The 24,559-nt window shown below is 47.1% G+C and overlaps 1 protein-coding gene across 1 annotated transcript in view; it reads right to left on the bottom strand.

The window, feature by feature from the left end:
* The window catches only part of ERLIN1 (ER lipid raft associated 1), a 143,456-nt gene that overhangs the window by 73,652 nt on the left and 45,245 nt on the right, over positions 1-24,559 (bottom strand). Inside the window, exons 2-4 of the mRNA XM_078642755.1 lie at positions 1,929-2,052; positions 1,517-1,598; positions 789-835 (exon numbers count right to left, since the gene is read on the bottom strand). Coding sequence (XP_078498881.1) covers positions 789-835; positions 1,517-1,598; positions 1,929-2,035 — 236 coding nt within the window. The 5' untranslated portion in view covers positions 2,036-2,052. The remainder of the gene's footprint in view (positions 1-788; positions 836-1,516; positions 1,599-1,928; positions 2,053-24,559) is intronic.

The following is a 24,559-nucleotide window of genomic DNA, read 5'->3' as shown; positions in this document are numbered from 1 at the left end:
ATCTGTGTTTCACCAATTGTCCCGCAAGGCTGTGGAAAGGATTGTAAGTTGGCATGTGAGGAAAGGGACGACGGGATGTAATGAGATACTCGCTGCTTTAATACAATCAGATTGTGCAACTGTACCATCTATACTGCTGTAACACCTAATATAGGAATTTGTCATGACTGTAAAGTCCTGCAATGTTTAAAAAAAAAGATATACATTTTTTTATTTGTTAAATAGGAACATAACTATTAGAGGAAATAGGAATTCTTGACACTTTCTACAGCCATCTATATGAAGGTATATTCCTGCAAGGACACCATTTTCAGTTCTAAATTTTGCTCAGGAACAAACCTGCTTTTGCGTTTAAACCAGTGGCGACAGTAAAACAACGATCACAAATAAATAACTGTAGTGCATCATAAAAAAACAACTAGCAATGATCTCGCTCTCACACTGTCTAGGTTTTGTTTCTTATGATTGTATTCATATAAACAGTGGACTCGGAGAATGGCTCTTGTTGTTTCAAACCTGCAGAAAGGAAAATGAAAAGAGACAGAATCGCAAAGCATACACAGCTTCAGTGACCAACAGAACAGCAGCCACTCTGCATATGTCCTGTGCACCAATAAAACAGCCACGCGCTGCAGCAACTACAGCAAGCCCTGAGGAGCAAAGGGCCTGAAAATCTACTGAGCCAGCTCTACTAAACACGGTCTAGGAACAAGCAGAACAATTAAAGAGAAAAACTTAAAGGAACACATAAATACAACAAACGAATGGAAGTCCCTAACACAACATACCTTGTGCCACATGGAACGTTCTTCACTTCATCGGTTTGCAAAGTTGTCTGTAATAGGCAACCAGAAAAATGTTATCTTTCGTTAATGAAAACTAAACACAAATGGCTGCATTTTTCCTGGGTTACCTATAAAATTAAATCAAACTGTTGGTACAATTACGAATTTCAAGGAGTCATTGATGTCTTGCTCCCAGACCCATGGATACAAGTGGTGTACATCTAAACTGTACTCTGTGTGCTAACCAAGGGAAAATGTGTCAAAGTTAAAAAATAAAAAAAAAACTCTTGGTGCAAAAATCTCAAAGTGAAAAACCAGCTTGTAATTTTTAGTTGAGCAAACTGAATTCTAAGCAGTCACCACATCGCTGTTACATGCGTTGGTGAAAAGAGGAAGGGAACATCAACAGAAGTCAGCATTTGTTAAAAGGGGTAGGAGAGTTTTACACCATTAATGGCTGCTGTCAAAACACACCTTGATTTCCCAATCAACTACCAAGCGGTATGAGACATACTGGATTCCTATGAACATATAAGTGCTTTAGAATGTTAAACGAATATATGTCAAACATACTTCAAAAAACAGAAAAACGCGACAATTCTATTTCTCTCTCGGTCTTCACAGACTCATTTGATGCCAGCTTATATCTTTAGACATTGTAAGCAATAAATCATCTAAGCCTCAATGGCCGTTAAAATGGGTTATTCTGAGGTATGTCTGCCCAAACTGACCTGCACGGAGCGATAAGAGGTTATGAACGGTAGCATGATGTGATAGCCCGGACCGGAGGGGCTGGTCAGCAGAGCACCACCCCTGTGAAATGGAAAAAGAAATGTTTTCAACACTAAAACAATCTGGTTTGGTAAGAGGTGTATGATCATTACAGAAAACAGCTAGTTTTTGGGCTCAAGAAAAAAGTGCAAGGAAGACTAGTTAAAAAAAAGCTCAGGTTCAAATATGATAAAATCATAACTAGAGAAAAGCCAACAGCTTAGAAACTGCTTGAAAGTATATAACTATATATATTTATGGTGGTTAGCAATGCAGACCATGGGCCACAAGGAAAGAGTCGGCACAAGAAATTTAAAACAGTTTCTTTGTTGTCCCAGAATTTGAGTTAATGAACACAAAAGTGTCACATACCTATAGTAGACCCCGAGGTGTCCCTCTTCTATTTTGTGTATAGACGAATGGAGAAACAAAGCCATAGTACCGATCACCACAGCCAGCACTACTCCGACCTGCGCCATGTTCACTCTCGAGGGGGCTGAAAAAAAGAGAAAGAGTCCAAAATCATATACAACTCTTTCAACATACACACCTCTTCACTTAAGTCACAAATGGTAATAACCAGATTGATCTCACAGCACAATGACCTAACAACCTCTACAAACGTTCACCATAGTTGTGCACATGGCATAAATGGCTCCAAAAGTTGTTAAATGTCCCTTTACATTTCTAATACGTTTTCCAAAGGTACTTCAAAAACAGCTTAACAGGCCACAGAAAAGTGACACCTCACTCACCAATATCTTCGGATCAATCCACAAAGGTGCTTTAACCAACCTTCAGCCCTCATATCAAATGGGCATCATCTGACCCAAAGTTATTCACTAAGAAATACAGGCCAGTTGCCAATCTCCCTGTGATTCCAGAATAAAGGAAATTGTGTGCTTTAAGTTCAATCCTAACTATTAATTCTCGATATCAGACACCACTTGCAAATTCAGACTGTAGCCATCTCCTAGACACCATTCAAATAGGTAGTATGTGGAACACAAACTACTCTGGAGTTCCTTCTGAATGATTTCAAGGGACCTTTGTAGGAAGCTACCTCTTTATGCGATATATCAAGAACCTGATATACAGAGTAAAGAGTTCAGGGGTTCCCTTATAAGTGGACAGGGGCTTGGTATGCAACCCTAACGTGCCCTATTAGGGGGTAGTGTGGTTGAGCAGCCTTCGGCTTAACACAGAGGAGTGCAAGACATGCAATTGCACACAATGATCAATAAATTACACACAATCAAATTACACGACTCAAGGAGGAGTTCCATACCGATTTATAAAAATAGCACGTATCTTAATATACATTATTAAATCAAAATTCTTTTCACTTTAAAAAGTGGAGTTTTGCAATGTTATCCTATGGAAGGAAGTACAAGTTCTGGAAACAGGTATAGTATGGCTCTTACAAGACCAGTATCCAGAAGTTAAGGTGAGATGTGGGCAAGCAAGGCAGCACCAACAGAACACCAGCAGCGGCAAGTGGGTGGCAGGGTGCAGGGTGCAAAACAGCGTCAAGAGCCCAAAAAGTTTCTTTGGGGATAGGTCACAGGGAAAGAGTCTTCAGGCTCTGGCTGGAAGGCCAGTAGGAGTGAACTAATAGGGGGGTTCAAGGATCGTGATGCTTGGGGACCAGAGAACACCTCCACAGCCTGTGGGAGACCGATGCAGAGATGTCTTTAGGCATCATTTAAAAAATATATTTTTACAGGGAGTGGTCACGGTTCAGGGGGCCTGCGTATAGAGGCTGCAGACAACGTTGGGGAGTCCATGAGGGGTGAAACCACAATAGACTCAAACTCGGGAGGACAGGGGGACCTCGTTGACACCAGTGACCCACTTCAACTAGGGCCAGAGGAGACCGGTGCAACGGTGGCTTCAGGTGTCGGGTTTTGGCAGGCACGGAGGACTTAGAGTCTTTGCTTTTGGAGTTCCTGCAGGAAACAGTACCCCTGTTCTTCAGGAGGTCTTGGTCTTTATCGAATGCAGGCAATCCTCAAAAGGTTCTGGAGTCAACAGCTGCAGGAAATGTCGACTTTGCTGCAGTTTTCAACAAGGAAAAAGAAGACAGGCCGGCAGAGTTGGTACCAAGTCAGCTGCTACTTCTCTCCTCTCTTCTTTGTTGTCCTCTCTCCTTAGGTCATCCGTATCGGCTTCTCCTGTGCCAGGGACTCACCTAAATACTAAATGTAGGGGTGTTAGGGAAGTGTAGGGTAGCAGCCAATGGGTTACTTACCCTTGGTGTCACTACGTCCCCTGTAGGACCATTTCCTGTGGGAAGTGGGTATAACCCTGTCCCATAATTCCCAAGTATGCCATCACAAAGATCATTACTTCAGAAGAATACTGTCCACCTCATAGTAGCCCACCTTAGGGTGGTGGTAGCATGGAGGTGGCACGCCTACCGGACTAGCTAATTTTTCCACCTGTCGAGGTGCCAAAGTAGGCCTGGAAAATGAGTCAGTTTCCTCTCCTGAGAGGGGGAGCTAGATTCACACTTTAAAATCGGCAGCCATTTGTGGCTTGCCGGCCAAAGAAGGCTAATCAGAAGGCCATTCCGTGGGATGGGTAGTTACACTCTTCCCGACAGGCTTTTTTTTCCTGAGTCTCATAAGAGCAAAAGGCTCTTACTCAAGGAGGTCAGAACAGCATCCTGGGAGGGAGGCTGGCAGAAAACAGTCAGCAAGGCCACCAGAGGCTGTTAAGTTTTCAGGGGGGCACCTCTCAGGTGCCCTCTGGGTGCATGTATTGGTAAATCCAACAATGACATTAATGTAGGTTTATCAAAAATCCCTATTTTCAGTAAAGCCATCATTTAGCTGGGGAACTCGTTTTCACCAGTGCCTGGCACTTGTTTTAAAATGGCTTCCCTGGCCACTTAGACTGGCTAGTGTCATCCTATTAGTGGACTGACGACAGGGATGTGGAATATCTATAGGCAGACGCCCAGGACATATTGTTTGGGTTTAAGGACAACAAGTTTTCATGTGTATTTTGTCCTTGGACAAGTAGGCCCAACCCCCTGCAGCACAAACCCTTTGGCTGCCAGTATGCAATACCACATTATAGATCAGAGAAGAGCACTGTCTGCAGTTAAGGTAATATTTTTGCCCATATGTTAATGCGGTTTAAACTTATATTTATGGTTCATTAATAGAACGCCTGTATTATTAGGGTGTGCGCTCTAAGTAAACGCAAGCTCTGACTGCACTACTGACTGTGGTTCCAGTATAAAAACGTGTAGATACATTTCCAAAGTTTAGAAATAGGCTACAAATAATGCTCCTAGAATGCGCTCTGATTTGATGCAAATATTTTCAGAAGTTTGAAAGGAAGATTGAGGATTCTTTGCTTTCAGAATAAAATGTTCATAAAAAAATTGAAAGCAAGGAAAAAACATTTTGCTAAATTGCTGTGAAATTTCAGGTACCATTTCTTTGCAGCATAATTTAGTAACGTGTCGATGCATGCTAGTATTTCCCAAAAATATTCATAATGGAAAATCATTGTAACCAGTTTCAATAAGATTATGGGAAACACAAATAAACAAGCATTAGCAAAGCCAGTAGGTCTGAAACTGGTGGTCAGGTTTTTAGTTTTGTCAATGTTTGACTTGTTTTGGCATGGTTTTTGTAAATCCTTATCGGTGAAGGGCGCTGCCAGACCCTCACTATTCTAAAAACATTGGCAAAAGCAAAAATTGTTTTTTGTCTCAAAAAGCATACACTGCCACAGTAGTTACTGCCACTGAACAAAACTACTTTGTGTGCTGATATGCTCCTTGTTTAAGAGTAGAATGCGGTCACTCACAGTGAAGCCAGCTGATACGGAGAGAGGGACAACATTTTAATAAACACAAAAGGTCACAGTGAACACCAGACTAAATTAAGGGCCCAATTATTAAAGAAAGTCTCAAAAGTGCACCCATGGTATAAGTCCTTGCATTAAGTGCAGCTATACGGCTTTCATGAATTCCCAAGAATTTACAGAAGTAAGCCAAGAAATAGTACCCCTAGAAAATATTTGTGAACTACATTTTAGCATGAGCAAATATGCATGTGTGCATTTGCTCATGAGTCTTTGCAAGTTCACTTTCCCTCCAACCACATTTTTCCCAACTCTGGAAGAAGGTTTACGTCTGCCATGGTCAGGAGTAAATTTCCAACATTTCTCAGTATGGGAAAAGATTAGTGAAGAGTTGTTGAAAACCCTTAAAACTTGCAAGTTAGTAGGTTTGCAAAGACTTAATCATCATCATCAAAAACGTTATGGCGGCTATTACAGCCATAAAAGCACATTTAAATTTACAATGCAATAAAATATAATCCATAGCAGTAATGAGAAATACAATTTCATTATAAAAACTGGTATATACAAGTGTAGTGATAGTTGGGCCACAGGAATAAGGGAAGCAACTCATAAGATTAAAGCCTGCGTTAAAACTATAATTTAAGAAGAAGAACATGTAAAAGCATTACTAAAAAGTCATAAAACTTTTAGACATCCATTGTCAGTAGGGCTACCAGCTGGGGAGCACTCTCTCTCTCACAAAGAGGCAACACCCAAAATGTTGGCGAAATAATTAGACTAAAATAGAAAAAAACACAAATAACTAGGTGCAGTTCTTTAACAAATACCATCGTTTTAACCACATAGCAAGGAGGAATTTCGAAATTGCAACAACATAAACTGGGTTTGTATCAGATTTTAGGATCCTAAAAAAATCACAATGGTTCCTAATACCCAGGTTTCTGCACAGTTGAATGATCCATTTAGACCTGGACTGTTTATATGCCCAGCAGAAGAGCAATACGTGAATTACTGTTTCATCCTTCACCAGGCATCCAGGACAAAGACAATTGGTAGCGCCCGCCCACTTGTTGGTTACTGTAAAGAGCAGGAGCTTCCCATATCTAAATTGCAGAAAAAACTTCCTTGTTAAGGGTGGCTATATTGAATCTAGCACCTGCTCAAATTGTTAGTGTGCCTTAACCGTACGTTAAACTCGTGGTTTTCACTGCCTGAATTAGACTAGTCAATTTGTGATCTTTCACTGCTTTAGCTAAGAATTTTTTGGGCGATTGCTACACACGATTCTTCTGGAGTAGTCCATAAATCCTCCCTGCCCATAGCACGAAAAGAATCCCTAACAAAAGACAGCAAAGGAATACTGCCCACAGCCCCCAATATTAGCATTACCGCTTTTAGTTCCTCCCTGTAGTGTCTCAGCTCAGGTGTACTCCACAGCCGTCGCTAATAAAGCAACGGTCATGTCGAGATTAAGTCCACCATTGGGAGGATATCCAAGTCCATCCGTAGCGGTACTAGGGGTGTGTTTGTTGGCAAAGCCAGGATTTGTCTGATGAACTTATTTTCGGTAAGTGTCAGGGCATTAGATGGACTATGCCCCCAAAGTTCGGCCCCATATAAAGAAGACGACCTGGCTTGTACTTTATATATTTCTAGTGGTGGACTTATGGCCTTCGAAACACAGATCTTCTGAACTTTCAATATTCCCCCTATTGCCTGAACTAACTTCAAATTGGCCTTGTTAATTTGGGGGCCCCATCTCATCTTATCATTTAGTGATAGGCCCAAATAGTCAAAGATATGAACCCGCTCAAGCGGCCTATCATCCATCAGTGGGTGTGGGCAATTAGTAGAGTTGGCATTGAAGACCATATATTTTGCTTTGTTAATGTTAACTACGAGGTTCCTCCTTTTACAAAACTGGCTGAATTCCTTTAACAATCGCTGCATCTCCACTGGTGACTTCGATAGGAGCAGGGTGTCATCCGCAAACATTAGTGCGGGAAATTTACGTGATGATATTCTAGGGGAATCCAGATCCTTTACTGCAAGCAGATCTTCAATTAGACCATTTATGAAGAGGGTAAAAAGGGTTGGCTCTAACACGCAACCTTGCCTTACCCTCTTTCCAACAGGAAGGGCGCTGTTAGTTGGCCATTCTTGCCGTATCTTACTCTGGCATATGTACCCTCGTGGAGGCGTTTAAGTTGGAGACAAAGATATGGTGGTACTCCCATGTCCAGCAGGATACTCCACAGCTGGTCATGGTCCACCATATCTAACGCAGATTTAAAATCCACGAAGGTAAGTTACAAGCTCCCACCTTCCAAAACCACATGCTTCCAGTGAATTAGCTGGAGCCTAAACAATTGGTCTACAGTTGAGATTTTGGCTCTAAAACCTGCTTGCAACGGGGTTAATACCTCACGGTCTTACATCCTGTAGCCTTCCTAATACCCTCCCATAGATATTCTGGGTAACGTCAATAAGGCTGATTGGCCTATAGTTCGCGGGCTCAATCGGGGACCCTTTTTTGTAAATAGGGACCATCTCCGCGCCTGCCCACATGGGCGGCACTGGAAGACCCTGAAGAACTGCGTTAAAGAGTGATAATAAATATGGGGCCCACACTGTCTGCTCATTTTTAAACAAGTCCCCAGGGATTCTATCCAATCCTGGTGCTTTAATGGGTTGTAGCTTTGCTAAAGCAAATACCTCGCCCATAGTACACTGGGGTATATCCCGTAAGGGTTCAGAATTAAAATCACACAGCAGAGCCTTACTAATATTTGAATCAATGGGCGAACTTGAGTATAGTTCCTTAAAATATAGATGCCAAGCTTCCTCATCAATATTTGGATCAATAGTGGTCCTACCCTCAGTTTTCACCCGAGTGGACCAGGTTCCAAAAACTTCTATCTTTTTGGTCTAAGGATTTCTTGACAGCCTGCCATCTATCTGCTTCCCAGTCAAGTTTAGCTTTTGTGATTATTTTTTTGAATGCGGCCCTGGCTTTCCGAATACAGTCATTGTCATACCCCTTAAGTGAGAGCAATAGGGCTTTTTTTGCTTCACTACAGTTCCCGTTATACCAGGATATTCTATCACTGCCGGATTTATGGTTATGGGGCAAAGACTTAAAGAGGCATTCTAACCCTGGAACTAGCTTACCACTACCTTCAGCCCCAGTATGTAGATCTGTGGAAACGTGGCAGCATAAGGGGATTGCAGGTATTCAAACACTACTATGGTATGAGCCCTGGCATAATCAGGGAGGCTATATCAGAGCTCTTATATGATGAGATTGCTGCCATAATTTGTCGCTGCACCACATGACAAAGAGGCAAGTGGATTTTGTTACAGGACAAGTACATTTATGAAGCAACCTGACCCATGGACAAGTAGATATTTTATTAAGTTCCACACCGCTGGACCAGCACAGGGGCATATCTGCTCATGCAGGTATGCCCGACATGTAATATTCAGCAACCGGCCTTAGGGCTGTCAGGCCTTCTGGAGAGGTGACTTACAAATATCAAATGCAGTGTTAGGGAGCTTGGCACACAAGGAAGTGTGACATGTTGTGTTTTACTTTTGCCTGCACCGAGATATGCAGAATTTGTCAATGACTTTTGGCGATTTCATACAACACTGGGGATAAGCAAAATTCTATTTCCAGAGATGCTGTGTGCACTATCAAAGATTTTTTAAATACATTTTAAAAGTTGCAACAATGCATGTGTGCAGCAGAGGACTGATCTGGGGCCATGTGGTATGCTTTTTTATTTACCGTTTCAAAATGGCAGATGCCACTTGGATTGGTAAATAACACAAGCATTACTAAAACCAATAGTTCACGCCTTTGAGACCTAATGACTGTGCAGATACCTTTTTTTCACTTGGTTCTAGGTCCCCATCTACACATTCTTTTTTTCCCCTTTTTGCTCTCATGTTCTTGGCGGAGGAGGGTGGGTTCACATGTGAATCCAGAAATTCTTCAAGCTTCAAAACTACACTGACAGGTAAGAAAGTAGATCTTTTGCAGCATGAATTGGTTCTGGATTCACATGCTGTGCATTTATTTTGTAACAGTTTTTACTGGAGTGGTGATTTGGTTGACGGTAAACACTGATTAGCAAAGAGAGGTTGTAAGACCTTTAGTCCTATTTGAGTTTCTTTGTTCATCTGAATGTACACATGGTAGTGCTTTGTGAATGTGTGCACCGATGACCATGTTGCTGCCATGCAAATATCTTAAAGTGGAGTATCAGCTTGGAAGCAACAGTAACTCCATTCTTTCTTGTCTCGTGTGCACCAGGATTACTTAGTAGTATTACTCCTACCCGTTTCTGCAATCCATATTGCAACGGAGTTCGAGTCCTTTGCTACTGGTCTTTCTAGCAAACTGTTCGCCAACAACATGAAGAGTTGTGTTTTTTTCCTATGAGTCTTTGATCTCTCTATGTAATACATCATTGCTCGCCTGGCATATAGGGTATGTAATGTTCTTTCTGCGTGTGTCTTTAGTTTCTGAAAGAAACTGGGTACCTGAATATTATGACTTGTGTGGAATTGTGAGATCACTTTTGGCAAGAGTGGAGGGTATGTCATCAGGAAAATCCTGCCTTGTGTACTTGAAAGTACGGTTCCTGTAATGCAAGTGCCTGCAAATCACTAACTCTGCGTAGTGAAGTAATGGCCACTAAAACGCAGTTGTTAGAGTGAGCATGTGTAAAGAGGTTTTATGTAATGGTTTATAGGGTACTTTCATTAATTGTATGAGCACTAGATTTAAATTTCTTGTTGGAGCAGGTACCCTCTTTGGCGGTGTAATTCTTTTTGCTCCTTCCAAGAACCGTTTGAAAGAAGCCTTTTCACGTCACAAGTCATCAAAGTGGCCTCTAGTGTATGCCACTACTGCTGCCAGATACACCTTCAGGGATGAATAGGTTATTCTACACTCTAACAGGTGTGTTAACTATCCGAAAACTATCTATTCCTAGTAGATTCTTTTCAAGAATCCTTCTTTCTTGCACCACAGAGTAAATTTCTATTTTGCTGAATAACATTTCTAAAGTTGTTGGTTTTCTTTCCTCCTTCAAGACTGCCATTCTTTTTTCTGGTAGTTTTAAGTGGCCAAACACTTAAGTCTTCAGGAGCCATGCTGTCAAGACTTAAGGACTCTGGTTCCGGATGGAAGACATTTCCTCCTTGCACTGACAAAAGGTCTTGTCCGATTGGTAGTCGTTAAAACGTCCTCTACGGCTGGTTTATCAGCTCTCAGAACCATGTCCATCTTGCCCACTGTGGTGCAATCAGTATCTGCTCCTGCATTTGTTGATTACCTTGTGGAGTATTGGTACTGGGGGAAAAAGAATATGCAAATTTCCCAAACCAGTTTATCGAGAGTGCATTACCAAAGGATCGGTGGAACGGTTGTCTGGAAGCAAAGAGCTGGCATTTTTTCGTTCTGGGAAGTTGCAAACAGATCTTTCTGGCATTCCCCATTTGAGAAAAATGTTTGAGTACTGTTTGGTTCAGTTGCCACTCATGAGACAATGAAGCTGGTCTGTCTACTTCAATATAGTCTTTCCCTAGCAGGTAGATCACTACTATCTGCATTTCTCTTTGGATCGTCCAGATCCCTATTTCTTGTACTAGTTTGGACAGTGGCATTGATTGGGTTCCTCCTTGTTTGTTGATATATTGCATGGTGGTTGTGTTGTCTGTATGGATCAATATGGATTTCCCCAGAGCCCTTTCTGAAAGGCTTTCAATGCTAGTAATACAGTCTTAAGTTCAAGGAAGTTGATGTGTTGTACCGTATCCTGGTCCTTCCAGACCGCCCCCGACCTGGAGGTTGCTACTGTGTGCCCCCATCCCTTCTGAAAGGCATCCTTTGTTATGGTCACTGTAGGAGTCGGCTGTGTACATTTCCTTCCTTGTAGTATATGTGCTATGTTCCACCATGCTATTTCTTCCTCGATTTCATGCATGAGCTTCCCAACTTCCTGTTGATTGTGACCATTGATTCAGCAATCATTCCTGAAATGGTCTCATGTGCATCTTGTGTTTTAATAGGAGGCAAGAGGCCATCATTTCCCTCAGCTTCCGTACTGTCCTCACTGTCAAGAGCTTGCCCCTTCCGGAAGAGTTTTCTCTCCTTCAGAAGCGCTATTCTCTTCTCGCTTGGAAAGGCTTTCCTGAATATAGTATTTAATCTTGCAACCAGGAAGATCTTTTCCTGTTTTGGTTCGGACTTTCCTATGTGAATTGAGAAACCTAGTTGAAATAGTGTTATCACCTGTAGGACGCACGCTGTGTGTGTGAAATGCTGAAGCAGAGCATATCCTGACTAAATTGCCGATTTTCACTGAACCTCTTTTAAAAATAATAAATCGCCGTATTTGTGTTGGATTTTAATTCACTGCACACCTAGGACTTACCCTGCACTCTGCCCCCTCTGACTCCTGGTTCAGCACATACTCCCCGGTCGACCGCGGGAATTATTCCCGATTGTTGTGGAGGGAGGCGCGGGAGAGACACTACTTCCGGGATAGAGGGGAGGAGCGCAGAGCCTCTGGTTTCAGGCAGTATAAAAGGGCAGGCCAGTCACCTCGGGCAGCGGACGCGCGCTGTGTGTGTGAAATGCTGAAGCAGAGGATATTCTGACTAAATTGCCGATTTTCAATGAACCTCTTTTAAAAATAATAATCGCCGTATTTGTGTTGGATTTTAATTCACTGCACACCTAGGACTTAACCTGCACTCTTTGCACCCTCTTACTCCTGGTTCACCGCATACTCCCCGGTCCACCGTGGGAATTATTCCCGATTGTTGTGGAGGGAGGCGCGGGAGAGACACCACTTCCGTGATAGAGGGGAGGAGCGCAGAGCCTATGATTTCAGGCAGTATAAAAAACCATGCCATTCACCGCGCGCAGCGGACGCGCCGAAGGTGCGCCAAAGGTAAGCCCGTCTGCGCCCGACCGGGACCAGGGGCCACGACCTATGGTCGTGCCCAGTGAACCACTTACAGCCCAAGGACCCTATTAGAGTTGCGAGGCAAATCCCCTGCACCCTGTCTCTCCTCATGGAACCCGGCCGTGAAAAATTTCCCCTGCCCACACTGTGCCCATCAGCCTGACCCCCAACACCCGGTCACGTTGCACCATATGCTCCTTATAAACTGTAGGTCACTCCCTAAACACTCCTTAGAGATCTCATTACTCCTATCGGAATCGGAACCAGATGTCCTGTTCCTCACGGAAACGTGGCTACATGCAGGCTCTGATCCAGGTATCATTCAAGCACTACCCAGAGGATATCAGATCCTTCGAGAAGATCGTCCAACTGGAAAAGGCGGAGGTCTAGCGATCATATATAAGGAATGTTACGACTGCCGCAGCTCTCCCAACCAACTGCCTAGCTGCGAAAGCCTCTCCGTTTCAATAGAATTCTCTCCTACGTGTACCTTCTCAGGGATCCTCGTGTACCAACCTCCCGGCACTTCGGGTCAATTTCTCACCAGTCTGCCGCTCGCCATAGCTAGCGGAGCCTGTAGCCTACCTAACTACACCCGGTTAGGGGATCTCAATATTCACCTAGACGACCCCTTAGACCATACAGCCGTGGAACTATTAAATAGCCTTGAGGCGCTAGAGCTGTCTCAGCTAGTATCGGAACCTACCCACTCCAGGGGACACCTTCTAGACCCTATCTTTAGCAACTGCACAGATCTCGCAGTGGGCATACCCTCCCCTCTCCCATGGTCTGACCATTTCTTGATCCCCTTCACTTGGACATCTCCAATCCCTCATCCTGCTCCACCCACTGTATTTCGGAGAGACCGCAAGTGATCTAAACTTAGCCACACACAGTGGGCAGCCACTTTAGAATCCTCCATCCCCCCATGCAACCCTGATTCTATCTTAAGTAATGAGAATTTTAACAGATGGATAACCCAGTCTTTAGACTCTATTCTCCCAATGACCGACTTTGAACCAAAAAACAGTCCAAGAAATGCGCCATGGTACTCCCTGGATCTGCACAACATGAAACAAGAATGCAAAAAACTTGAAAGGAAATGGCGTCTAGACTATTCACATTCAAGTAAAACTGCATACCGATCCTCCATAAAACTCTACAAAAATAAAAAGTGCCCAATCTATCTTCTTTGAAAATAAAATAAACGCAGCAGCGTCAAAGCCGAAAGAAATATATCAAATCGCAAGAACCCTGCTAAAATTACCAGAAAAACGGCCAGACCCCCACAGCACTCAAACAAGCTGCAATAATCTGGCCGAGTACTTTTACAGTAAAATTGCCACGATCTACTCCTCCTTCCCTCACGCTCCTCCCCCCACCGTCCAAACTGGTCACAAAGATACAGGTCCTTTCCCCGCAGTCCTTCTGGAAACCTTTCCGAAACTGGATCCCACTACCCTTCAAACCATCATGACCCAGGTAAAATCTGGCTCCCCTAGCGACCCAGCACCAGCCCAGTCCCTACTGACAGTCTCCTCCTCTATTCTTCCCACCATCCTTGACCTGATTAACACCTCTCTATCCACAGGCATTGTACCACCGAGCTGGAAACAGGCATCGGTCAGAGCCCTCCTGAAAAAGGCTAACTTAGATCAGAAAAATCCAGGGTACTATCGTCCCATCTCCTTGTTGCCCTGGGTAAGCAAAATCACAGAGAAATATGTTAATAACATTCTCCCTGAGTTTCTGGAAACAAATAAATTACTGGATGTCTCACAAACAGGGTTTCGCCCCATGCACGGGACGGAGACTGCGCTTCTTGCTGTGACGGTGGGAGCTAGGATGATTGCGGATCAGGGCGGCATGGCGCCCATTATTCTTTTGGACCTCAGTGCTGCCTTCGATACCGTAAATCAGAACATCCTTCTAAATAGGCTCTCTGATCTAGGAATAGCTGCCAAAGCAACTTTCCGAGTCTGTGAGGGCAACGTTACATCGCCCAGCAAACCACTCAGCTGTGGGGTACCTCAGGGCTCCTCCCTGAGCCCCACACTGTTTAACATATATATATGCGCCCCCTCGCAGAGGTCGTCCGCCCCTTCGGAGTGCAAATCATGTCCTACGCTGACGACACTCAGCTGGTGGTGACATTGAACCATCCCTTAACCCAGCCAAGTGATTTAAGGGGCTGCTTGGAAGCAGTCCTCTCCTGGATGATTCGGTCCTGTCTGAAACTGAATGGAGACAAGATTGAGCTGATGGTGTTAGGCAACTCCCCCCCCAAAAAACCATCGACTCCATATGGCCAACCTCGCTGGGACCCGCCCCCCGAAGCTAAAGACACAATGAAGAGCCTGGGAATATGGATGGACAAGACACTCACATTCAACTTCCAAGCAGTTAAACTGTCAGCTATCTGCTTTAGTATACTCAGGCTCATCCGCAAGATCCTCCCCCTCCTCCCATTCAAGGCAAGACAGATCATGATTCAGGGCCTGATTCTCTCCCGGCTAGACTTCGGGAATGCCCTTTACCTGGGAGCCCCCAATCGACCCTTAATAGGCTCCAGGTGATCCAGAATTGTGCTGCCCGCACTCTCCTACGGATCCCCCGTCGTCTCCCCGTAAAATCTGAACTTAGAGACCTTCATTGGCTACTCATTAGGGAAAGAATCGAGTTTAAGAGTGTGTGCATCGCCCACCGTGCCTACTGGAGAACGGGAGCAACCATTACTCACTCTCTGATCTCCCCCTATCATCCAAGCAGGCAGCTCAGATCTGCGCATGCCTTCCGAGTCACAAGTCCTAGGATTCGGAGAGCGCGATGCGGGGGTCGAACTTTCTCCTTTAATTCGGCAAGACTCTGGAACTCCCTTCCCCTTCCCCTCCGCTCGGAGCCCAACCTCCTGTCCTTTCGGAAAAAGCTAAAAAACCTTGTTATTCAACAGATAATCTCGGTCTCATCTCTCACTCACACACGTTAATCCTTAGCGCTAGGACGCCTCCGGGTAGCTACCGCGCTCTACAAAAACCTTTTCCATTCCATTCCATTCCAGGATATGCGGTTTGCATTTTTTTTTATGAATTTGCTTTTACCAGCCAGTTGTCTACGTACATATACACGTGAATTCCCAGTCTCCGTAGGTGTGCTGCTACCTTTACTATGCACTTTGTGAATGCTCTTGGTGCTGATGTTATCCCAAAAGTCAGTACATTCAACTGGTAGTGCTCCCCAATCTTTTGTGACTTGCATTCATGTGCATGTTCAGGTAAGCGTCTTTTAGATCTATTGTGGCCACAAAATCACCCGCGAAATGAAAGCCTTTGATGCAGCAGGGGCGGAGCGGATCCCTTTGAAGTGAAGCTGCTTCCGGCACCACGCTGGGGAAGCAACAGATGGCTGAGTTTGATGTGGTGATGCCAGGCAGGCAGGCGGATAGAAGCGCGTGCACGGGACACATGCACTTCTGGAAATCCACATTTTTTGAGAGCTTAGTTTAGCTCTTAGTATAGCCCTAATAGTCTAGTCCTATCCCAACCAACACTGGTGCCATGAAACTAGGGCCCTGAAAGAGGATGACCTTAACCCTAGATATTGGTTCGCAGAACGGGGAGGATGGGTGAGTCGGTAAGGAATCTAATACTAACTACTGTTTCTTACAGATCTATTGTTACCGAAGGTAAGTAACTTGTGCATCTGAAAGAAACAGGTTAGTATTAGATTCCTTACCTCAGAATAGATACCCCAGCAATACCAACCCCGGTGGTGGGTCTGCGAACCAATAATCACACCAGAAAGTCCTGGAGGACGGAACGGCCAAAGAAGCCATCCCTCCGGACTTGGCTGTCCAGGCAGTAGTGTCTTGCAAACGTGTGCAGCGAGGCCCACGTAGCTGCCTGACATATGTACTGCAAGGGGACTCCCCGGCCAAGGGCAGTAGTAGCCGCCGTGGCCCGAGTGGAATGGGCCCTCGGGCCAACAGGAGGCTCCTTCTTAGCCAAGGAGTAGCATACCTTGATGCACAAGACGACCCACCGAGAGATGGTCCGCTTGTGCACAGCCCACCTTTCTTAGCGCCCACGTAACCAACAAAGAGTTGGTCATCCACCCGGAAATGGCGAGTGCGACCCAGATAGAAGGAGAGCGCATGTTTTGGGTCCAGACGGTGGAGCCTCTCTTCCTCTTTCGACAGTGGCGGAAAGAAGGTGGGCAAGGTGATGGACTACCCGATGTGGAAAGCTGTGACTACCTTGGGCAGGAAAGAGGGTCTTGTCCGCAACACAACTTTGTCCGGATGGACAGAAAGGAAAGGAGGTTTAGAGGTAAGAGCCTGGAGCTCACTCACTCTCCTGGCAGAGGTGATGGCAACCAGGAAAGCAGTCTTCAGAGTAAGAAGGCGGAGAGGACAGTTATGAAGTGGCTCAAAGGGAGCGCACATCAAATAAGTAAGTACAAGGTTCAAGTCCCACTGGGGCATCACGATAGGAACAGGAGGGAACATGTGTGTGATGCCCTTCAAAAACCTATTTACAATTGTGTACTTGAACAAAAATGGCTGATCAGGTAGCCTTAAAAAGGCTGAAAGGGCAGAAAGGTAGCCCTTGATAGTGCCCAGAGCAGAGCTGGAAAAGAGAAAGAAGGAAGAGGAGAACCTTAGAAACGGGTGCAGAGAGAGGATCCACAGCCTTTGCTGTGCACCATGCCACAAATTTGTTCCACCTGCAGGCGTATACCGACTTTGTGGAGGGACGCATGGCTGCCAGAATCACAGTACAAACTTCAGGAGGCAAGTCAAATGGCCTCAACTGTCACCGCTAATTCTCCAAGCATGAGGTGGAGACTGGACAGGTTCGGGTGGAGGACCGTCCCCTGCTGCTGCGACAGAAGGTCCCCCTGAAGAGGCAGACGAATTGGGGGATCAACAGACATACCAGTATCTTCGTGCCCAGTCCGGAGCCACAAGGATAACTTGGGCCCGGTCGCGCCTGATATTTTTCAGCACTCTGGGCAGAAGTGGTATAGGCGGAAAGGCGTACAACAGACCGCAGCTCCACTCGCGACGAAGAGCGTCGCCGAGCGAGTGCCGCCTTGGAAATTCCAACACGCAGAACTGATGACATTGAGCGTTCTCTTCGGTGGCGAATAGATCTAACCAAGGCTCTCCCCACTGATGAAAGAGGCCTTGCGCCACGTCCGAGTTCAGACACCATTCGTGATCCATCATGCACCGACGGCTCAGTTTGTCCGCCCTGGCGTTCAGGGAACCTGCCAGGTGTTGAACCACCAGGGTCACGCCCTGATGTTCCAGCCACTGCCAGAGGCGCAGAGCCTCCTGGCATAGGGTCCACGACCCCACCCCACCCTGTTTGTTGGAGTACCACATGGCGGTGGTGTTGTCCGTGAACACCTGCACTACACTCCCCCGGACAGAGGGGAGGAATGCCTTCAGTGCAAGTCGGATCGCCCGCAGCTCCAGAAGGTTGATATGGAGCCGGGACTCCGCCGGAGACCAGAGGCCTATGATCTCCGCCTTTCCCATGTGGCCCCCCAGCCCTGGAGGGACGCGTCCGTCACAACTACGTGCTCCGGTTGGGGTAGGGAGAGGGATCTGCCGCTGACCCAAACGCGGTCCGTGAGCCACCACTGCAACTGTTTTGCAGTGCCCTCCGAGATCAAGACATGGTCGGACAAGTTGCCCTGATGCTGGGCCCACTAAAACTTCAGGTCCCACTGCAGAGCCCGCATTCGCCACCTGGCGTGATGTACCAGCAGGATCCAGGAGGCCATCAGACCCAGCAGCCGCAGCGTCAACCTGACCGAGACTCGGAATAACGGCTGAAAGATAGGGATCATAGCCTGAATATCCCGAACTCGCTGTTCGGGAGGATAAACCCGAAACCACGCTGAGTCTAGAACCGCTCTGGTGAAGAGGAGCTTCTGAGAGGGACACAGGTGTGACTTCGGCACATTGATGGAGAACCCCAGCAGGTGCAGGAGGTCGGCCGTAGTCTGGAGGTGGTTGACGACTGTCTGGGGCGAGCCCGCCTTCAACAACCAGTCGTCGAGGTAGGGGAAGACTGAAACCCCTAACCTGCGCAGATGAGCTGCGACCACCGCCATCACTTTCGTGAACACCCGTGGGGCACGGGTAAGGCCGAAGGGGAGCACGGTAAACTGAAAGTGCTCGTGGCCTACCATGAACCGCAGGTAACGCCGGTGGGCCGGCAGGACGGGGATAATAAAATAAGCGTCCTGCAAGTCCAAAGCTACCATCCAGTCTCCTGGGTCCAGGGCAGCTAGGACCTGAGCTTTTGTCAGCATCTTGAACTTCTCCTGCCGGAGGAAGCCGTTGGCGTTCCGCAGGACCAAGATAGGGCGTAGGCCCCCTTTCCCCTTCTTGGGTACCAGAAAGTAGTGGGAGTAACAACCACACCCTACTTCTGGCCCAGGAACGCGCTCGATGGCCCCCTTGGCTAAGAGTGCGGTAACTTCCTCTCTCAGAAGTGCCAAGTGATCCCCGACACGCGGTGGTACTGCGGTGGCATGGCTGGAGGGGTCGCCTCGAAGGGGAGGGAGTAGCCCCTTCGGACGATTTGCAGCACCCACCTGTCCGATGTAACAGTGCGCCAGTGGAGGTGGTGATGGCGAACCCTGCCCCCAACTGGCGTCACATGGGCCTGAAAGCTCGGAAGGTTTTGAGGCGAATGATGCAGGGGCAGGTATGGACTGGCCGCGCCGTTGTCCCCTACCGCCGCCACGGCTGTTTCCACGTACGCCACCGCGCTGGACGGTAGCCTGCGGTCCCTGGCTGGCTGCACGTGTGGGGGTGCCCCTTCCTTGGCCACGAAAGGAGCGAAAGGCAGCCGATGGCTGGCGCGGGGCCGAGAGGCCCAAGGACTTGGCCGTAGCCCTCGTTTCCTTAAAGCGCTCAAGCGCATGGTCTGCCTTGTCGCCAAAGAGGCGACGGCCATCAAACGGCATGTCCATAAGAGTGTTCTGGACATCAGCCGAGAAGTTGGCGGACCTCAACCAGGCGTGGCGACGAATCGCCACCGTCGTTGCCATCGATCTGCCCAGCGAGTCCGTGGTATCCATCCCACACCGGATGGAGTACCGTGCCGCATCTCGACCCTCCGCAAGGGCTTGGGTGAGTTTAGTCCGGACCTCCTCCGGACATTGTGGCAGCACGTCCGCAACCGTGTCCCACAGAGAGTGGGTGTAGCGGCCCAAGAAGCATGCGGTGTTGATGGACTGCAATCCCAAACTCAGGGATGAGAATACTTTCTTCCCGTACTGCTCATACCTCTTGGATTCCCGATCGGGGGGAGCCGTCGGGAACGCGGTCTGGGAGTTAGAGGCCTGGATGACCAGGCTCTCGGGGGTGGGGTGGGTGGACAGGAAAGCAGGGTCGCCCGGAGCCGGGCGGTGGCGTCTGGCCACGTTCCTATCTACAGGCTGACCTGTAGCGGGCCTGGACCAGGTGCCCAGAAGAACTTCAGACAAGGCCTCATTAAACAGCAGCAGAAGCTCGGCCGACCTTGCCTGCGGTTTAAGGACCTCAGTGAGGAGGTTAGTCCTCACGGCTGTGACGAGGAGCAAGGTGCAAGGCCTTGGCTGCCCGCGTCAACACCACACTATAAGCAGCCCCCTCCTCCGTAGCCACGGTAGGAGGGTAGACATAACCAGTGTCTGGCGAGGTATCCAGACCACTGGCGTCCCCTAGTTCACCTGCCCAGTACTGATAAATCTGGCACTCCCGTGCCAGAGGGTCTTCAGACCCCTCCCAATCCCCCTCACCACCCATCTCCTGAGACTCAGGACCAAAGGATGGGGCCGGGTCATAGAAGTAGAAATCTCCCACCGGCGCCGGACCCGAATCGAGGGAGGGATCGGGGACGGCGCCGCCCGAAGGCAGCGCCGGGTGGGGGCACCCTAGGATCCGATGCCAGCGAGGTCGTGAGCTCGACCGGCGGCGACCTGGATCCTGCGGGAGCCTGCGGCGCCGGGACCGAAGTCACTGGCGGCGGCGGGACCGAAGCACCCGACCCGCTGGGACTCCCAGTCGGGGTTGCAGAGCCCGAAGGCGCCGCGGAGCCGGAATGAGGAGTGAGCGACCTCATGGCCGAGAGGAAGGCCTCGATCTCCTCCGGCGTTGCATGCTGCCCAGGGACCGTCGGGTATGGAGCAGGCCGCGACGCCCGTGGCTCAGGCGGAGCAGCGCGGGCGGTGTCATCCGAACCCCCCCCCGGCCGCTTCACGCGAGCGTCGGGGGAGTCGGAAGAGCGATGACGTCTCTTCGACTTCTTGTGCTTACTTGAGGAGCCCGAAGACCGTGGACGACTCCCGGACCCATGGTGGCTCCGACGCCGCGACCGGTCCCTCGACCTCCTCGCGGACCGGGACCTCGAGCGGCGCGGGTCCGACTGCCGGAGCTCGAGCCGCTTGCGGGACCGCTCCCGCCTAGCCTTACACATCGAGGCTCGACAGGCGGAGCAGGCCTTGCCGTCGTGGTCGAGGCCTAGGCAATGAAGACACCGTCTATGGGGGTCGGTAACCGACATCAGTCGGTCACAGTCGGCGCAGGGTTTGAACCCGGGCATCCCTACCGGCACCGTCAGAGTCGTACAGACTTCGAAGTAGATCAAAGATGATCGAAAAAGTTTAGTCAAAAATTGACTAAGGGTACCACTTTTTCCGGATCGGCGCTTGCTGGCGCGGAAAAAAGAAGAACTGATGTCAGCGCGCGAGGGCGGTGTCCAAGTACTCCGGCGACGTCATTCCGGCACCAACGACGGACGCGGAGCCACAGACGACGCCTACCGACGCGCAAGGGTACTGCTAAGCAAAAATTTCGGGATCCTGTCTGACGCCTGGGGATATTCTAAGGTAAGGAATCTAATACTAACCTGTTTCTTTCAGATCAGCATACTATTTCGCTGTAATGCTCTGCTGCTCCTTACCAGGGGTAATAAGCGCTATATAATTACAATGTAAAAAGCATGTGTGTAACTGACGTATCCAAGTGTGCATTTATTGAGCGGGTGAATGGCTAGACTGTGATGAATGTGTGCCTATTTGTGTCCGAGGGGCGAGAACAGTCATAATATTGTCATTTTTAAATTTCTCGTCCTCACTGGCCACACGGTCTTTGGGCTTCAGTTTATCCAAGCATCTCTAACGCAATGATCTACTCCCCTGGTGTGCAGTACTAACCACCACTGAAAACCGATATCAAGATACACAAGCAACACAGACAGCCTATTGTGCAGCAATTCTGGGTTTATTACGGGTCGGTGGACAGCACAGAAGTTTAAATGCATAATGATGTACTGGAATACTAAAGGTGTTAATTAAGAGCTTATATTCTGACTGGCACCGGACAGGGTACTAAATGATTGATCAAATTAATAATTCTCACTGTCAGAAATTCTTTGTAAATCTCCCCCGAAGAGTAATACCATTGTTGCTGTTCCAAATATTAGCATCGTATTAGCAAAAAAGTTAACCAGCAAAAACAGCGCAATCTTCAGAGGGCCGCAGGTATTCTCTCGGAAAATAGGAGTGGCTGCAGAGAGTGCATTACAATCTCTATTCTCTGTCTACAGCTCCTTGTGTGGATGTACTGATCATGGAGTTGTCGGGGTGGTAGGGTAGGGTTGCTGGTGGGAGGACTACTTATCTTCCAGCGCGGTCTTTAATTTTACACGATTCATTTTCCATTACAAATTTGGGACTGTTCAAAAAAGTGCGTTAAGGAGAAAGATTTAAGTAAAATGTCCAGCATTGTTCTTTTTAAACTTACAAGCCAATCAGAATTGAAGAATAGATTAAAAAAATGAAAAGCGATTGATTGGGAAGTGAGAGTACATAGACTTTTTGTAGCAAAAATTGTTCATATAATAAACATTAATCGAAAACAATTACTGCTGTACTCCCAACAACTAATAAAATCTTTGCTCCTTAAGGAAATGCGCCCAGATGTAACGAGGTATGGGACGGCACACTGCTTATACGAATAAAACAAAACAACACTCATCATTTTAAACAGCCGGCGGGATTGAAAAGCATCATTTGGGGAAAAGAGCGCAAAACGGAGGATCTCCTGTCTATATCCGGGTGATTACATAACCCACACCTTAGTTTCTACAATACTGCACAGGACTTTTTATAAGTGAGATAGTCCATGGAGTTTGCTCAGATGCTTAATTTCATTATGATTAAATTTAGAGTCTGATGTTGCATAATTTTTCTTTGCCTCATAAATTAGCTATCCCTGCAGCAACATTTGATCCACCCTTATAGCATAATTCTAGTGGGCCCTACATACAGATCATAAATGCATTGGACCTACTTTCATATATAACATGGCTCATACAATACGTGGTAAAACCACCTCTGACTTCAAAGTATAGAATGCTTCTCCACTTATGACCAAATAACACATTGCCATCACCCTAAAAGAATGCTCCACTTACCCACAGAATTCCCGCCAAATCTCTTTATGTAACCCACAAGGCATTATGCAGAATGAGCCCAATGTCCTCCATAAACAGATGACCAAATAGCAATCCTCATGCACACTCTGATCATAGGAGGCATAACTGTGTATAAAACAGGTAAGACACATGCGCAAATTGACGAATAAAATAGGTTTTAAAAAAAAAAAACAGGTAAGACACAAAAGGATTTTCACTAGTCGTGCACGCTGATGACACTGATGGATCCAGGCTCTAGCAGGGGCCTTATTTCGCACATACACAAAGCACTGAAGGAAGACCGTATGGCCGACTTATCGGCAGGGGGAAATGGGATGAGGACTTACCTAGCCCATTGACAGATGGGGATTGGAAAAGAGCTCTAGCACAGGTGGCTGAAGCAACTAGTAATGCTAGATTTAAGCTAATCCAATTCCATTACTTGCATCGTACATATTTATCCCCACAGCGTCGAGCGCGTTTACTCCAAGGTTAACTCCAGCCTGTCCACGATGCGGCACAGACCCTGCCACATTTATTTTGTCCTGTTTATGTTCTATGATTATTATAAAAACTTTAAAGTGCATTGCAGTATATAGTAATCCACTATGTGAGTGGAGGATGCAGTACATTGTCGTGTGGAAAAACTAACATGAAAGAAGGATTGCCGCAATGTAATACATATACGACAAATGTTCATGATGTGATATGTTGCAATGTTACAAATAAATACAAGTAAAAAAAAACCCAAAGTATCTTCACTGACTGTCACCTCTTTCTGGAACTCCTTCCTGGGCAACACTGCAACATCACATGTCACCTGGTTTGCACAAAAGCAGCTCATCAAGCAAAGCAAACAAGGACTCATCCACGGCCTCCCACTAGTATTGGTACCTGGTAATATGGTCCAGTATAACACTGCTCCAACAGCCCATTTAGCCACGAGGCCATACTAATGCCCCTTGTAAGGCTTTGCACATATTTATGCACAAAGAATTTGTTCAGCTCCCTGGTGAAGATAGCAAGGACTCCATTGAATTTAATAGTCAACCGTGAACGGTTCAGCAGAAACCGCATCCCCAGATTCTCACGGGTAAAGGAACGTAAATTGGAAATCGCGCTTTGTAGCGCCATCTGGTCGCTAAACTATTTAATGGACTGATACAGAAAAGGGGGTGGTGATGAACAGAGTGTCTGAATTAAGCAGACCACTCTTACCCAGTCCAAAGATCAGGGCTTGATCCATCACCGTTATTTATCTCACTGCCCCATCCCAGCTCAGAACCTGGCTATATGCAAATTAGTCTGTCCCTGGCCCAGTGCATCATGGGAACAGGGCAGACCAAACTACCAAGCCAATTCTTCACCAGAAAGGAGACAAGCTACCGGGGACCGGTTTCTGGCATTTCAGCCTCTTCGGCCCGGCTTGCTTGAATCCTGATGGAGCAGTGAGAAAGGGACTCATGTCTGAGTATATCCTGCCACACCTATAGTAGCCAAAAACGATACAGAAAAGGGGGTGGTGATGAACAGAGTGTCTGAATTAAGCAGACCACTCTTACCCAGTCCAAAGATCAGGGCTTGATCCATCACCGTTATTTATCTCACTGCCCCATCCCAGCTCAGAACCTGGCTATATGCAAATTAGTCTGTCCCTGGCCCAGTGCATCATGGGAACAGGGTAGACCAAACTACCAAGCCAATTCTTCACCAGAAA

Source organism: Lissotriton helveticus, chromosome 5_1 (assembly GCF_964261635.1).
Source record: "Lissotriton helveticus chromosome 5_1, aLisHel1.1, whole genome shotgun sequence".
NCBI classification, from domain to species: Eukaryota; Metazoa; Chordata; class Amphibia; order Caudata; family Salamandridae; genus Lissotriton; species Lissotriton helveticus.
This window is presented reverse-complemented; position numbering and strand designations above follow the sequence as displayed.